We start from the raw sequence: 17823 nt of genomic DNA on the forward strand, positions 1-17823 counted from the left end.
GTTGTTTGGTTTTTTTGATGTTGAGTGTCATGAGCTGCGTGTATATTTTGGAGATGAATCCTTTGTCAGTTGCTTCATTTGCAACTATTTTCTCCCATTCTGAGGATTGTCTTTTCATCTTGTTTATGTTGTCCTTTGCTGTGCAAACGCTTTTGAGTTTCATTAGGTCCCATTTGTTTATTTTTATTTCCATTTCTCTAGGAGGTGGGTCAAAGAGAATCTTGCTGTGATTTATGTCATAAGGTGTTCTGCCTATATTTCCTTGTAAGAGTTTTATAGTGTCTGGCCTTACATTTAGGCCTTTAATCCATTTTGAGTTTATTTTTGTGTATGGTGTTAGGGAGTGTTCTAATTTCATTCTATTACATGTAGCTCTCCAGTTTTCCCGGCACCACTTATTGAAGAGGCTGTCTTTTCTCCATTGTCTATTCTTGCCTTCTTTATCAAAGATTAAGGTGACCATATGTGCATGGGTTTATCTCTGGGCTTTCCATCCTGTTCCATTGATCTATATTTCTGTTTTTGTGCCATTACCATAGTGTCTTGATTACTATAGCTTTGTTGTAAAGTCTGAAGTCAGGGAGCCTGTTTCCTCCTGCTCTCTTTTTCTTTCTCAAGATTGCTTTGGCTATTCGGTGTCTTTTGTGTTTCCATACAAATGGTGAAAATTTTTGTCCTAGTTCTGTGATAAATGCCATTGGTAGTTTGATGGGGATTCCACTGAATCTGTAGATTGCTTTGCATAGTATAGTCATTTTCACAATGTTGATTCTTCCAATCCAAGAACATGGTATATCTCTCCACCTGTTTGTATCATCTTTAATTTCTTTCATCAGTGGCTTATAGTTTTCTGCATACAGGACTTTTGTCTCCTTAGGTAGGTTTCTTCCTAGATATTTTATTCTTTTTGTTGCAGTGGTAAATGGGGGTGTTTCCTTAATTTCCCTTTCAGATTTTTCGTCGTTAGTATATAGGAATGCAAGAGATTTCTGTGCATTAATTTTGTATCCTGCTACTTTACCAAATTCATTGATTAGCTCTAGTAGTTTTCTGGTAGCATCTTTAGGATTCTCTATGTATAGTATTATGTCATCTGCAAACAGTGACACTTTTCATATATGGCCTTTATTATGTTGAGGGAGGTTCCCTCTATGCCCACTTCTTGGAGAGTTTTTATCATAAATGGGTGTTGAATTTTGTTGAAAGATTTTTTTACATCTATTGAGATTATCATGTGGTTTTTATCCTTCAGTTTGTTAATATGGTGTATCACGTTGATTGATTTGTGTATATTGAAGTATCCTTGCATTCCTGGGATAAGCCCCACTTGATCATGGTGTATGATCCTTTTAATGTGCTGTTGGATTCTGCTAGTATATTGTTGAGAATTTTTGCATCTATGTTCATCAGTGATATTGGCATGTAGTTTTCTTTTTTTGTGACATCTTTGTCTGGTTTTGGTATTGGGGTAATGGTGGCCTTGTAGAATGGTTTGGGAGTGTTCCTCCCTCTGCATTTTTTGGAAGAGTTTGAGAAGGATAGGTGTTAGCTCTTCTCTAAATGTTTGATGGAATTCACCTGTGAAGCCATCTGCTCCTGGGCTTTTGTTTGTTAGTAGATTTTTAATCACAGTTTCAATTTCAGTGCTTGTTATTGGTCTGTTCATATTTTCTGTTTCTTCTGGTTCAGTCTTGGAAGGGTATACTTTTCTAAGAATTTGTCCATTTCTTCCAGGTTGTCTGTTTTATTGGCATACTGTTGCTTGTAGTAATCTCTCATGATCCCTTGTATTTCTGCAGGGTCAGTTGTTTCTTCTCTTTCTTCATTTCTAATTCTGTTGTTTTGAGTCTTCTCCCTTTTTTTCTTGATGAGTCTGGCTAATGGTTTATCAATTTTTTTATCTTCTCAAAGAACCAGCTTTTAGTTTTATTGATCTTTGCTATCGTTTCCTTCATTTCTTTTTCATTTATTTCTGATCTGATCTTTATGATTTCTTTCCTTCTGCTAAATTTGGGGGTTTTTTCTTCTTCTTTCTCTAATGGCTTTAGATGTAAGGTTAGGTTGTTTGTTTGTGTTTTTTCTTGTTTCTTGAGGTGATTTCAATTTTCTTAAATTTACTGAGGCTTGATTTGTGACCCAAGATATGATCTATCCTGGAGAATTTTCCTTGAGCACTTGCAAAGAAAGTGTATTCTGTTGTTTTTGGATGGAATGTTCTATAAATATTAATTAAGTCCGTCTTGTTTAATGTGTCATTTAAAGCTAGTGTTTCCTTATTATTTTCATTTTGGATGATCTGTCCATTGGTGAGAGTGGGGTGTTAAAGTCCCCTACTAATAGTGTGTTACTGTTGATTTCCCCTTTTATGGCCATTAGCATTTGCCTTATGTATTGAGGCGCTCCTATGTTGGGTGCATAAATATTTACAATTGTTATATTTTCTTCTTGGTTTGATCCTTTGATCATTATGTAGTGTCCTTTTTTTCTCCTGTATTAATCTTTATTTTAAAGTCTATTTTGTCTGATATGAGAATTGCTACTTCAGCCTTCTTTTGATTTCCATTTGCATGGAATAACTTTTTCCATCCCCTCATTTTCAGTCTGTACGTGTCCCTAGGTCTGAAGTGGGTCTCTTGTAGACAGCACATATATGGGTCTTGGTTTTGTATACATTCAGCCAGTGTATGTCTTTTGGTTGAAGCGCTTAATCCATTTACATTTAGGATAATTATTGATACGTATGTTCCTCTTACCATTTTATTAATTGTTTTGGTTTTTTTTTTTTTTTTTTTGTGGTATGCGGGCCTCCCTCTGCTGCGGCCTCTCCCGTTGCGGAGCACAGGCTCCGGCCGCGAATCTGAATGAGATCTTTGCTGGGTAGAGTAATCTTGGTTGTAGGTTTTTCCCTTTCATCACTTTAAATATGTCCTGCCACTCCCTCTGGCTTGCAGAGTTTCTGCTGAAAGATCAGCTGTTAACCTTATGGGGATTCCCTTGTGTGTTATTTGTTGCTTTTCCCTTGCAGCTTTTAATACTTTTTCTTTCTATTTAATTTTTGATAGTTTGATTAATATGTGTCTTTGTGTGTTTCTCCTTGGATTTATCCTGTATGGGACTCTCTGCACTTCCTGCTCTTGACTATTTCCTTTCCCATGTTAGGGAAGTTTTCAACTGTAATCTCTTCAAATATTTTCTCAGCCCCTTTCTTTTTCTCTTCTCCTTCTGGGGACCCCTATAATTTGAGTCTTGGTGTGGTTAATGTTGTCCCAGAGGTCTCTGAGACTGTTCTCAATTCTTTTCATTCTTTTTTCTTTATTCTGCTCTGCAGTAGTTATTTCCACTATTTTATATTCCAGGTCACTTATCCGTTCTTCTGCCTCCGTTATTCTTCTACTGATTCCTTCTAGAGAATTTTTAATTTCATTTATTGTGTTGTTCATCATTGTTTGTTTGCTTTTTAGTTCTTCTAGGCCCTTGTTAAATATCTTGTATTTTCTCCATTCTGTTTTCAAGATTTTGGATCTTCACTCTCATACTCTGACTTCTTTTCCAGGTAGACTGCCTATTTCCTCTTCATTAGTTTGGGCTGGTGGGTTTTTACCTTGCTCCTTTATCTGCTGCACATTTCTCTGTCTTCTCGTTTTGCTTAACGTACTATGTTTGGGGTCTTCTTTTTGCAGGCTGCAGGTTTGTAGTTTCCGTTGTTTTTGGTGTCTGACCCCAGTGGATAAGGTTGGTTCAGTGGGTTGTGTAGGCTTCCTGGTGGAGGGGACAGGTGCCTGTGTTCTGGTGGGCGGGGCTGGATCTTGTCGTTCTGGTGGGCCGGACGCAACCGGTCGTGTGTTTTGGGGTGTCTGTGAACTTAGTATGACTTTAGGCAGCCTCTCTGCTAATGGGTGTGGTTGTGTTCCTGTCTTGCTAGTTGTTTGGCATGGGGCATCCAGCACTGGAGCTTGCTGGCTGTTGGGTGGAGCTGGGTCTTAGCGTTGAGACGGAGATCCCTAGGAGAGCTCTCGCTGATTGATATTATGTGGGGCTGGGAGGTCTCTGGTGGTCCAATGTCCTGAACTCAGCTCTCCCACCTCAGAGGCTCAGGCATGACACCAGGCCAGAGCACCAAGACCCTGTCAGCTACATGGCTCAGAAGAAAAAGGAGAAAAAAAGAAAATGATAATAATAAAAAAATTTAAATAATTAAAATTAGAAAAAATTAATTATTAAAATAAAAAAGTATTAATGAAAAAAAGAAGAGAGCAACCAAACTAATAAACAAATCCACCGATGATAATAAGTGCTAAAAACTATACTAAGATAAACATAAAAATCTGAAATCAGTTCCAGACAGCAGACCCCAAGTCAGTTACTCCCAAAGTCCACTGCCTCAACTTTGGGATGATTCATTTTCTATTCAGGTATTCCACAGATGCAGGGTACATCGAGTTGATTGTGGAGATTTAATCCTCTGCTCCTGTGGCTGCTGGGAGAAATTTCCCTTTCTCTTTTTTGTTCGCACAGCTCCTGGGGTTCAGCTTTGGATTTGGCCCCGCCTCTGCATGTAGGTAGTCCTCAGGCATCTGTTCCTGCCCAGACAGGATGGGGTTAAAGCATCAGCTGATTAGGGGGCTGTGGCTCACTCAGGCCGGTTGGGGGAGGGAGGGGTATGGAATGTGGGGCAAGCCTGCGGCGGCAGAGGCCAGTATGACGTTGCAACAGCCTGAGGCACGCTGTGTGTTCTCCCAGGGAAGTTGTCCCTGGATCATGGGACCCTGGCAGTAGTGGGCTGCACAGGCTCCCGGGAGGGGAGGTGTGGATAGTGACCTGTGCTTGCACACAGGCTTCTTGGTGGCTGCAGCAGCAGCCTTAGCGTCTCATGCCCGTCTCTGGTGTCCGAGCTGATAGCCATGGCTTGCGCCCATCTCTGGAGCTCGTTTAGGCAGTACTCTGAATCCCCTCTCCTTGTGCACCCCGAAACAGTGGTCTCTTGCCTCTTAGGCAGGTCCAGTCAGCTCCCAGCCCCCACCCACCACAGTGGGTGAGCAGACAAGCGTCTCAGGCTGGTGAGGCTGGTCGGCACCGATCCTCTGTGCAGGAATCTCTCCGCTTTGCCCTCTGCACCCCTGTTGCTGCGCTCTCCTCCGTGGCTCTGAAGCTTCCCCCCCCCGCCCTCCCCCCATCTCCACCAGTGAAGGGGCTTCCTTCACTGGGTGAAGGAAGTTTGATTTGTTTCCACACAGGTTGTGGAAACTTTTCCTCCTTCACAGCTTCCTCCCAGAGGTGCAGGTCCCGTCCCTATTCTTTTGTCTCTGTTTTTTCCTTTTTCTTTTGCCCTACCCAGGTACGTGGGGATTTTCTTGCCTTTTGGGAGGTCTGAGGTCTTCTGCCAGTGTTCAGTAGGTGTTCTGTAGGAGTTGTTCCACATGTATATGTATTTCCGATGTATTTGTGTGGAGGAAGGTGATTTTCATGTCTTACTCCTGTGCCATCTTGAAGGTTCCCTCAAGAAATGTTTATTAGTGACACCTGAGAGGAAAGTAAAGTTTCTGTTGCGATGTACCCAATGTTTAATAGGCATTTTTAAAATTGAGGACTGCTTTTATTGAATAAAACACTGCTATGCATAACTTATATAGCTATCCTTATAACTTGTATTCACTGTTTCTAGTTATATTCTAAATAACGTCCTTCCTCTTCTAGGTGACTATACTTTATATAAACTTGATGACTGCTGTCTTTTTCATGTGTAATATTTCTAGTGCCTCTAGCCATTCTTCAAGTGATACAATCTCCAGGTCTCTCACCGTACTTTGCCCTTCTGTCCAGTCTTAGAATACTGTACGTAGAATTGAACTCAGTATCACACATGTGTTCTAAATAGCACAGAGTATAATGGCAATAGTACTTAAAGAGATCAAGACACCCTGTTTCTTAATGTAATGTAAGACTACATAAGCATTTTAAGCAATTACATCATAGCACTTCATAACGAACTTATGGTCTGCTAGCACACTAGATCTTTTTGTATTGTTGCTAAACTCAGTTTTCTTCTTGAAGCTGCTAAAGGACTGAGGCTGCTACCTTTTCATCTCTTTGTCTCAGGGACCATATGATTTCTCATCTCTGTTTCTCTTTGTGTTTTTTTCCCACTCTACTGCATGTCTCTTTGACCCTTACCAGTGACTTCCTTCCTTATAAAATTTCAGATACTGTTTTACAGTCTTAAACTGTGTGTCAGTGAACAGAGCTGGGAGGTGACACTTGTTCCTTCTTCAAGGTTTCTTTTCCTTTGGCTTCAAGGCCACCACACTCTTCTGGCTTTCCTTTTGCTTTCCTGGTTGGTCCTCCTCCGTCTTCTTTGTGGGTCTCTATTCATCTACCTTTCCCTCAACTATTTGGTATGCCTTGTGTTTTGTCTTTGGTTTTCCCCTCAATTTTGGTTGTGCCTTTGGTTTTTTTCTGTATGCAATGTATCTTCGGCAAATAAAGCATGTTTAAAATGGCAGGTCTAGATGAGCTCATCTAGGATAAGAGAGTGCAGAACCAATGCCCGTGGAAAGTCAACATTTAGAGGTCAGCTAGAGGAGAAGGATTCAGCAAGAAGACAGAAGGAATAGCCAGACATGTAGGAGTGTTCCCAGAAGGAGGGTTATTCAGCTGTGTTGACTATTTCTGAGAGGTCAAGTAAGGTGAGAATAGAGAAATGACCACAGAAGTTTGCAATGTAGAGGCTGTTGGTGATCTTGACAAACATGGTTTTGTGGAGTGTTGAGGGGAAAAGCCAGATTAAAGAAGAGAAGAATTAAAAGAAGATAGAGAAGCAGAGATGGTGTGTAGATGATGATTTTAAGAAATGGAGCAGTACCTGGAGCATGTTACAGGGTCATTTGAGGCCTTTAGGATCAAGGGATATAATGGATGAGAAAGTTATTTGGAAATTATAACATGCTACTACATATGTGTTTGGAGAAATCCAGAAAGAAGATGGCTGAGGACACAACCCTGGGAAACACTTTCATTTAGAGAGTGCAATGAAGAGACCCCAAGAGGAGTTCAGCTCAAGAGACACATGAGCATTTCTGTTCTGTATGCTGTCCTTCATACCAAGGACATTCCAAGAGGGAATCAGTGGATTCCCTGACCTCAAGCATTTTATAGTTGCTGTGTTTCACAAAACTTGGTCATGTGAATCACCTGCATCCAGACAGGCTTGGCTTAAGTATATATTCCAGGGCCCCACCTCAGGCCTACTGAATCAGAATTTCATGGAATGATACCAAGGATTTGAATTTTTAATAAGTGACTCTCACTTTGCCACCCAAGATGACTCTGGCTTATTGGATGAAACTGAACATGTTAACAAATAACATTAGGTTGAAGAGTTAGTTGAAGAATAGGAAGATATTTGTTCATCTCTTTTATAAGTTCATGCCATTAAATAAGAGAAACCAGGCTGTTCTGTGGGGAAAAAAATAGTACAAATTCATAAACACGAGGAAAATATAGGCATACCTCTTCTTATTGCACTTTGCTTTATTGTGCTTCACAGATATTGCTGGGTTGTTTTTTTTTTTTTTTAACAAATCAAAGGTTTGTAGCAACCCTGCATTGAACAAGTCTGTCAGTGCCATTTTTCCAACAGTATTTTGTGTACTTCATGTCTCTGTGTCACATTTTAATAATTCTTGCAATATTTCAAAATTTTTCAGTATGTTTGTTATGGTGATCTGTGATCAGTGATCTCTGGTGTTACTGCTATGACTCTCTGAAGGCTCAGATGATGGTTAGCATTTTTTAGCGATTACGTTTTTTAAAATTAAGACATGTACATTGGTTTTTTTTAGATATAATGCTATTGCACACTTAATAGACTACAGCATAGTGTAAACATAACTTTTATATGCACTGGGAAACCAAAAAATTCATGTTACTTGTTTTATTGTGATATTTGCTTTATTGCGGTGGTCTGGAACTGAACTTGCAATACCTCCAAGGTATTACTGTAATCTTAAACTCATTCTGTATTGTTTTAGAAATATTTTATTTATAAAGGATCTTACCGTAATTTATAGAACCATTCCTCTCTTGCAGAAGATTCGGGTTATTTTCAGTTTATTTCTGTGATGGATAATGCCTTCATAGGACAGGCAGAATATAGTATAGGGATAAAATTGTGGCTTCTAGAACCATACTGCCTGGGTTTAAATCCCATCTTTTACCACTTACTAGCTCTGTAATTCTGGACAAATTATTTAAGTCATTTATACTTCATTTTCCTCATTTTAATGTAAGTATCATGATAGTGTATTAATTTCATTGATGTAAGGATTAAATTAAGTGTTTCAAATGGTGCCTGGCGCATAGTAAGTGCTTAATAAATATGGGCTATTATTATTGTTAATAGGTATATTTGTGAATATAGAATCTAACTGCTCTTGAACTATTTCCCTAGGATAAATTTTCAGGATGGGATTACTTTATTAAAGGATGAAGACATTTTTATGTCCCTTTGCCGTCTATGGTCATTGCTTTTCAGAGGATGATAACAGTTTGTGCTGTGTAATTTGTAAATGCAACCTATCTATCAGTGTAATGTACATGTGTGTATGCATGTATCACATATACATTACATTGTATATACACACACATAAAAATATGTTATGTGTATGATTTGGTTTGTCTTTAAATATGAATGCATATCAGTGTGGTTTAGATTATAAGCTTGTAGAAGACTATGACTTTCTTAAGTCTGTTGTGAAGTCTGTTCTGTTTAATGTTACAGTGCCTTGGTCAATACTGTCTCCAGATGGATGTTGGTAATGATAGTAAGTTACTTTTGAAAGATTATGTCAAAGAAATATTCTAAGTCTTATGTGTCTTTTTTCCTTTTGATAGATCGAAGCCATGGCCATTCTTTTCGCTGTTGTTGCCAGGGGAACCACTATCCTTGCCAAACATGCTTGGTGTGGAGGCAACTTCCTGGAGGTGACAGAGCAGATTCTGGCTAAGATACCTTCTGAAAATAACAAGCTAACGTACTCACACGGCAAGTGAGTTCTGCTCTGTGTGGGTAGCGGGTGAAAGAAGTGCATTATATTATTGTAATCAGAACAGTAGAAAACTAGAAAAGCAAGCTTCTCAGTAGATAATTTGAATAAGCTGACAGAACAATAATCTTTACCAGCTTAGAAAATGTCTGGTTCTATTAATTTTAAATTTAACTAAAAATTATTTTATTCTGTCATCGAAGTGATATTAATATTTTAAAGAAAGATATGGAAATGTTAGATGTAAAAGTGACTCTGCTATAGAGCTCTAGTATATGTGAAACTTGATGTAGTTAAGATAAAGAATATTTTTTTCTTTCATTCTTTCTGTAAATATTTACTGAGCACTTGACTATCGCCAGACGCTTTGCTTGGTGCTGGGGATACAAGAAATCACTCAGTATTTGCCCTCATGGAGGTTATAGTTTAATGAAGGAGACAGTCATATCCATAGGTAATCACAGTAGAGGGTAGAAGCTAGTGGACAGGGGGATGGTGTTCCAGGTAGAAGGAGCAGCTGGTAGAGAAGTACGGAGGCATATTTAGCGAACTGCAGGTGGTTATCTGTGATTGGTGCCCAACATGGTGAAAATAAAGCTAGAGAGACTGACAGAAGAGAAGTCCTGTAGGGCCTCATAGGCCATGTTAAGGGGTTGTATTTTACCGTATGGGCAATGGGAAGGCATTGAAAGTTTTCAGCTGGGGTGTGACGTGGTAAGCTTTTGCTTTAGAAAGATCACTGTCATGGCTGGTTGGAGAATGAATTGGAGGGGGCATAGGTGGGAAATCTTAGTAATCATAAAAAGCACCTCAACCTTCCTCCTCAGTACTTAACAATCTTTTGTTACCTAACTCATCCTAATTTCCTTAGACCCTATCTCAGAAGGAGGTCCTTATTGGTTTCCAGGGCCAACTCCTTATATAATTTAGGATCTAGTCTAAGTTGCTGTAAGAGAGAGACCCCAAAATACAGTATTAATTTATGAGATAGCCCAGAGATGAGTACTTCGGGACTGGTGGTGTGGCTCTGCCATTTTTAATTAGTGCCTTCCAACGCTGGCCAAGGCAGCTTCTTCAGTTCTTGTTACTTCCCTGTGCTTTCCCAGTATTTTTAAAGGCATAGCCCAGAAGTGGCCTGACAGTTTATTGTTCACTGCATAGTTATGTAGCTAACCTAGCTGGAATGGAGACTAGAATTTGTCATCTCTAGCTGTGCAGCCAAATGCTCAGCTAAAACTCTGTTACTCTGGAGGAAGTTATAGGACATCAGGAGACAACTTGCAATCTTCCAGTCTACTCTTCTGGGCCACCAAAATATTAGGATGTACTCTTCTTCCCAAACATAGAGCATACCTCCTCTCTGCAGGAGGTGGCCCCAAAGACTCATCTGATCGCTGTGTCCAGCGCCAGGTCCAGACAGTCCGAGTGATACACAGTCCTTTCCATCACGCCCAGGAGTGGCTCCTGTGGCCTATTAACAACAAACTAAAAGACAAGTCATATCTCCCTGTTTCACCAGCCCAACCCAATAGACATTGGTGGAATAAGAACAACATCACCAAGTGGAAGTTGTAAACCTCGATTTAGAAAAGGGAAGAACAAGAAACACATAGATGTCACTGCTTCTTAGCAATATTCAAATAACTACTCCACAGCAGTTTCAGAGACTCCTATTCTGACCTGGGAGTGGTTAGTGGTTCTGCTTTCTTGGAAGAAATTCTTCATCTTTTCTCCCTTTGTTCTCCAGGAGGCTCTTGCTGGTCCATTATCCTCTCTGGCCACATCCAGAATGGGTGTTAGTGTGTCATCTTTGGGAACTGTATAGGTTTTGTAGTCTATTACTTCCTGGTGTAGTTTAGTGGCTAGGAAGTTACCTCTGGGTTAAATGACCTCAGTTTCTTGTGAGTATGGCTTTAGGGTTTCTTCAAAAATTTATTGGGCTCAACGATCGTGTTTCTAGTCAGTTCCCAGGAAGATGCTCAGGGAAAGCACATGTCATCTTTGTAGAGGCAAGGCTGGGAAGTAGGGCATGTTTCTTCCACTCATATTTTATCAGGCAGAACTTAGTCACTAGCCAATCTAGCTACAAGGGAAGCTAGACTATGTAATCCAACGAAAATGTGGTTATAGTGCAAGAAAGTGATGTTATCCATCTGCTGTGTCTTTCCACCTGCATCCTGACCCAGTCCTACCCGGTATCCTTTGGATTAAGTCTGTATCACTGAGTTGTCTTTTCTTTTTAACCTTTTGCCTTAGTTTCTTTCCTATAATCATGTTCCATCATCCCAATCAAAATTATCTTATTACTGTACACCAACAGAAAAAAGTACATTTTACTGTATGAAAATCATTTCTCCCTGAAATCTGACCTTCCTCTTGCTATTTCTTTCTTTCTTTAATAGCATCACCAGTCATTCAGTTGGCTAAGCCTAAAACTTCAGAATCATATTTGACTTCTTAACCAAATCCTTGCCATTCTCCTACAGGAGGTATTTCAATCTCCTCTATCCTCACTTGTCATAGTGTTTGTTCAGGCATTCATTGTTTCTCATTTCTATTAACCTCCTCCTAGCTGGTTTTTCTGCTTCTAGTTGATCCTTCCTTAAATCTGTATTTCACATTCCTATGATTATACTTTCTTGCTTAAAACCCATTGCTTTTAGAATAAAGCCCAAATGCAGCCTTCACAATTTTGTCTATTCCTGACTTTTCTATCCTTATCTCTATAGAAATCTTTGTCATTCCCTGACCTATCTATGTTATTTCAAGCCTTGGTATATTTTTTTCATGATTTTGTGTCTTGGAATGTCCTTCCCTTCCTAGGTCCCCGGTAAATTTTTGCTCATTTTACAGGTTCCAAATGAAATACTTTCTTAATTGTCACTTTAATCCTTCTGATTAAAGGGCAGTTCTGATCATGTCCCTTCCTTCAGCAGGTACTCAGGGTAAAGTTCCTTAACACTACTTGAAAGATTCTTCAAGATCTGCCCCTGCTCCCTTCTCTGGCCTTATCTCTCATTACTTGAGCCCTCAGTTTTGTTCTCCAGCCATACTCAGCTATGTGCATTTCAATGTTGGGTTCTTTCTCTCTTCCTAGCCTTTGCAATAGCTATTACTTCTTAAAAATCTGAGTTTGTCTTCCTGAGCTTATACGTTTCCTCTTCTGGAAACCCCTGAACTCCAAGACTGGGCCAGGTGCCCCCTTTATGTGTGTCTCCATAGCATCCTGTGTTTATTCATATTGTAGCACTTATGATGCAGTGTTATAATTGCTATCTTTATTTTTTGTCTCTGTCCTCTGACTATAGGCTCCTTGATGGCAAGGACCATACCTCATTACCTTCTGTGGCCTTTGCACCAATGTACTCCCAAGTGTGGTTTAGGAGAAACAAATTTTGTGGGGAAAATGATGACTTTCATTTTTGCACCTGTAGTGTTTAAGTTGTCTATGGTACTTCAGTTGGATATGTCTAGTAGACAGTAGTGTATGCAGGCCTGGAGCTCGGGAGATAGGTCAGATTTAGATTTGGGAATCATTATAATTGTAGTAGCTGAAAACAGATATCGACAGCAAAACAAGAGAGTGGATGCCACCCTCCAGGGAGTGTGTGTGAGAAAAGCAGGGGGCTGAGGATGCTGCAAAACATCAACAGAGAGTGAAAGAGACTACCATATAAACCAGGCAAGCCTGGTGTCAAGAAATCTAGTGGAGAGAAAACACTTTCTAGAGGAAGGAAGTGATCAGCACTATCAAATGTGTCAGAGAGAGCCACTGGATATGCAGTGTGGAAATCATTGGTGGAGTTGATGTGAACAATTTCAGTGGTGGAGGAAGACATTTTGCCTGAGTTCCCATACCTCCTTGTAATTCATATCAAGCCTCTGTGTGAACGTTAATAATACAATTCAGCAAGTATTCTTGCCTGTCTACTTGCCCAGGGTAGGAATCTGGGAAGCAAATAGGCTTATCCCTCCGCCTCACCCCCAGTAGCCAGTCATCAGGTTCTATTATTTCTTCTTCACTGCCCATAGTACTTTAGTTTGTTTCTCTCAGTATTCTACTTCAGTAGTCTTCTGTCTGGTCCTCCTTTCGGTCAGTTCTCCACACTTTAGCCAAAGCATCCTTTTATATGGCAAATCTGATCACACTCGTAAGCTAAAACCCTTTGATGCTTGTTCATTGTTCTTAGGATAATGCATAGTGAGGTTTGAAAGTCTTATACAGCATGGTATTTGCTTACTTACAGCCTCATTTGTGCAAGCAGTTTATTTTTTCCTAACATTCTATACTCTAGTCCAGGGGTCCTCAAGCCCTAGGCTGCGGACCGGTGGCGGTCCAAGGCCTGTTAGGAACCGGGCCACACAGCAGGAGGTGAGCGGTGTGTGACCAAGCAGAGCGTCATCTGTTGCTCCCCATCACTCCCATCACTGCTTGAACCACCGCTCGCTCACATTCATTACCACCTGAGCCATCCCCCCAATCGCTCGCCTGACCGCCTGAACCATCACCCCTTCCCCGCCCGTGGAAAACTTGTCTTCCACGAAACCGGTCCCTGGTGCCAAAAAGGTTGGGGACAACTGCTCTAGTCATATTAACTAATTTTACTTTTAAACCCATTATTTGCTCTTTTATCTCAAAGCCCTTAAGCTTGTTGGTCTCTCACTCTGGAACACTCTTGTTTGTTCTTTTTGCTGTCTCTTACTTAGTCTTCAGGTCTCAGCTCAGACATCACTTGCTCCAGGATGTCTTCCTGTTACCCTTTGACAAACTCTGTTAGGTGTCTCCTCTATGTCCCCACAGCACCATGTACTGCCTTTAACTCCTTATCATCCTGCTTACTACGTTGTTCCACAATTGCCTGCACTTTCATCTCTGTAAGGGCAGGGACTGATGGTTTTGCTTATTTGTATCCTCAGCACCTAGCCCAGTAACTGGTTCAAAGTAGATACCAAATAAATGTTACTGTTGAGTATTCGGTAGAAAAAGTGTTTGCTATGAGATCTTAGGAGAAGGCAAAGAAGACTGTATGGCCCATTTGGGGGTTATTCTTAATTACGTGTCCCTCAGATGTCATCTCTTGTTCATACCTTAAGTATCTGGGAATTCCCTGGTGGTCCAGTTGTTAGCACTTGGCGCTTTCACTGCCAGGGCCCAGGTTCAATCCCTGGTTGGGGAACTAAGATCCTGCAAGGCACGTGGCACAGCCAGAAAAAAAAAAGTCCAATTATGTTTTTGTAGATATTATTTTAATGGGTAATGTGCATAACATTGCACTATGTAGCTTGTTTTAATTTCTTATTTATTTCTATCAGTTTGACTTCAGAGGAACATGTATATAGGGGAGAGGGAGAATAGACAGTTTCTATAAATAATATGGTCACGTTGGCAGTACTAAAATTTCTTATACATAGATAGAAGTGAAAGAGATAATACTCATAACCACAGTAAGTTTTATATCTTTTATTCTACAGTTATTTGTTTCATTACATCTGCCAAGACAGGATTGTATATCTTTGTATCACTGATGATGTAAGTAACTTGAAGACATGTTGCTATTTAAGTATGTGTAATGTTAATAGAGTCAGTTCTTAATTATCTGTATCTGTGGTGGGTAAAGGTGATGTGAATATAACTGTAGCTGGAATTTTTTTTTTTTTTTTTTTTTTGCGGTACGCGGGCCTCTCACTGTTGTGGCCTCTCCTGTCGCGGAGCACAGGCTCCGGACGCGCTGGCTCAGCAGCCATGGCTCACGGGCCCAGCCGCTCCGCGGCATGTGGGATCTTCCTGGACCGGGGCATGAACCCGCATCCCCTGCATCAGCAGGCGGACTCTCAACCACTGCGCCACCAGGGAAGCCCTGGAAATTTTTTTTTCCTATACTTTTCATTTATCATATAGAGCAGCAAATCAAAAGAAAAGTTGATATCTGGGTATATGCGAATCAGCTTGATTTTGTAGGGTTTTAGCTTAACCTCTTGTAATTTCTACATTCTATTGTGTAGTGAGAATTGGTGTTCATAATTATGATTCTTTGGTATCAGACCCTCTCAAAATTTATTTATCTGAAATAGTAAATAGATTATTTCACTCCTCCAATCAATAGTGAATTTTTTTTAATGTATGTGGACTTTGGTAAAACAAAATCACAATACATTATGATCAGCTTTGTAAACCTGTAGTTCACATTGGTAGGTTGTTTTTGAGTATTTGTAGCTTCTAGACAGAAAATGCTCAATAACTTAACTGTGGTCATCAAGGTCCTTTCTCCTCTCTGCAATCCTAGTGTCAGCTTCTTCCTGGACACATTCCCCTTATGGTTGCATGGAGCCACATGCTTATTTATTTGTGTCCATAAAAGACGGACTATATCTTCTCAAGTCTCTTACTGTATGAATGAGGAAACTTCCCAGATGCACACCCTCCCCTCCCCGCGCTTTCAAAGTGGACTTCTTTTCATGACTTATTGGCTAGGACTAAGTTACGTACTTATTTCTAAATTGATCACTGACAAGAGGCATGGAATTGGCATGATTGCCATAGGTCAGGGTTCTTATGTTTATTGTGTCACAGACCCCTTTGGCACTCATGGGCCCCTCCCAGAATTTTTTTAAATGTGTGATTATAAACAAAACCAATTATATTGAAATACAGTATTCAAAATATTTTAAATATTAATATAGTAATATATATGCTTCTTTATGAATTCACTAAATAACAAGTTCTACTCATGGGTCTAATAAATAAAAATTATTTTGATGTGGTGATGAGTATAAATAATATTTTGAGAGATGTTTATAACTTACGGTATATGAAGAAAAGACTTCTCTTGGTGACAAAGTCACAGGTACTGTTTAATACTCCTCTGGTTTGTTACTACATTCACAATTGAAATTTGAGTTAAAGATTGGTGAAAATAATGATAAGATTTTTTTTTTCTATCCAAGTACATCAGCTCCTTGAATTTGGACCATTGACCCCACTTTAAGAACTCCTGGCTTAGACTAATCATCTTAGGTGAAATGGAGATGAGTGTCAACCACAGTGATCATCACAATGATTTATATTCCCTGATTTCACAGTATTTTCTAAAATTATTTTAAAAATACAGCTATATCTGAAATGACTGTGAAAGTGCTTGGAGTAGGTGAGAAATATCACTAAATTTGGGATGGTCATAGTTGAGTCTTATATTTATTGAGCTATAATTATATTTTTGTATATATGTTATACACACACACACACACACACACACACACACACACTTTTTGACTGGGACTAGATAAGAGTACATCCCTTGATCTTTTCAAATGTACCACCACTATTGAAATAAATCAATTCAAACTTTATGTCAATAGTGTTATCTTTGTATGTGAAAGACTGTACTATTATTATGGATTTCTTAAGCATCTTCTGGTGGTTGGCTTTCTAATAGATCCTGTGAAAGATATAGATGGAGTAAAACCCAATTCCTGCTCTCAAGAAGCTAACCTAGGTACTGTTATTTTAGTTGGCAGTAATCAAACATATTTGGATTAGACTATCAGCTCTTTCATTTACTAGTTGTTTCACCTTTGGCAAGTTAGTTACCTTTTCAGAGCTTTTGTTTCTTCATCAGTAAAATGAGGTCAGTTCCTCCTCATAGAATCATTGCTTAGTAAATGTTAGCTGTTCTTATGGTTGTTGTTAATCATCCATATCATCTTTGTTTACTGTAATGTAAACTCTGTGTTGATCTCCTTTCAGGATTTTGAGCGTTCCCGAGCTTTTAATTTTCTGAATGAGATAAAAAAGAGGTTCCAGACTACGTATGGTTCAAGAGCACAAACAGCACTCCCGTATGCCATGAATAGTGAGTTCTCAAGTGTCTTGGCTGCACAGCTGGTAAGATCTTTCTCAGAATATAGTATTTGATTCATATCTTCTTTATTACCTTAAAGCACCATGAATATAGGGGACTCTGACCTGCAATGTATTTTTCTGATTGTGTTATTATATGCCAAGATAGTAAAACTTCCCTGATTAAAAAAATATATACAGGGGCCATTTTAGGATGGAAAGTGAATAATTGGTGATATTCTCTATAAATGGTGGTCAGAGTATCTCAGGGTTGGGAAAGTGATTAAAGATCATCTACTTCAACTACCCATTTAATGTGTAAATCCACTCAACATGCCAAATGGCCTCTTAACCTATACATTAACTTCTACCCTCCCACGAGGCAAATTTAATTTTTGAACAGCTCAGTCAGTCATTTGAAAGTCTGTTCATCTGTATGAATACTTAATTATCTGCTCAGGAAAGTTGTACATATGTATACACCCGTGAAATACCACCCTTTTCAAGATACAAAACATCTCCATGACCCTAAAGGATTCCTCATATCCCTTTGCAGTTAGTTCCCTCCCCGTCACTCTGCCTGAGGCAACCACTGCTCTATTTTCTGTCACCATAAATTAGTTTTATCTTTTCTAGAATTTCCTATTAATGGAATCATACATTATATACTCTTTTGTGTCTTCCTTGTTTTGTCAGTGTAAGCTTTTTGATATTCATCCATGTTGTATAAATCAGTAGTTTCCTTTTTTGCTGAGTAGTACCGTATGCATATACCACAATTTGTTTCTCCGTTCACCTGTTGCTGGATATTTGGGTTACTTCCAGTTTTCAGCTATCACAAACAAAGCTGTTATGAACATCCATGTACAAATCTTTGTGCAGACATGTGTTTTTATTTCTCTTTGGTAAATACCTGGGAATGGAATTGCTGGGTCATATGGTGAA

At 39.5% G+C, this 17823-nt stretch overlaps 1 protein-coding gene across 1 annotated transcript in view; it reads left to right on the forward strand.

Annotated features, from left to right (window-relative positions):
* VAMP7 (vesicle associated membrane protein 7) overlaps positions 1 to 17823 on the forward strand; it is a 67372-nt gene that overhangs the window by 5659 nt on the left and 43890 nt on the right. Inside the window, exons 2-4 of the mRNA XM_007120798.4 lie at positions 8890 to 9044; positions 14514 to 14571; positions 16786 to 16923. Of these exons, the coding sequence (XP_007120860.1) occupies positions 8899 to 9044; positions 14514 to 14571; positions 16786 to 16923 (342 nt within the window). The 5' untranslated portion in view covers positions 8890 to 8898. The remainder of the gene's footprint in view (positions 1 to 8889; positions 9045 to 14513; positions 14572 to 16785; positions 16924 to 17823) is intronic.

The sequence above is a fragment of the Physeter macrocephalus genome, chromosome 21 (assembly GCF_002837175.3).
Source record: "Physeter macrocephalus isolate SW-GA chromosome 21, ASM283717v5, whole genome shotgun sequence".
NCBI lineage: Eukaryota > Metazoa > Chordata > Mammalia > Artiodactyla > Physeteridae > Physeter > Physeter macrocephalus.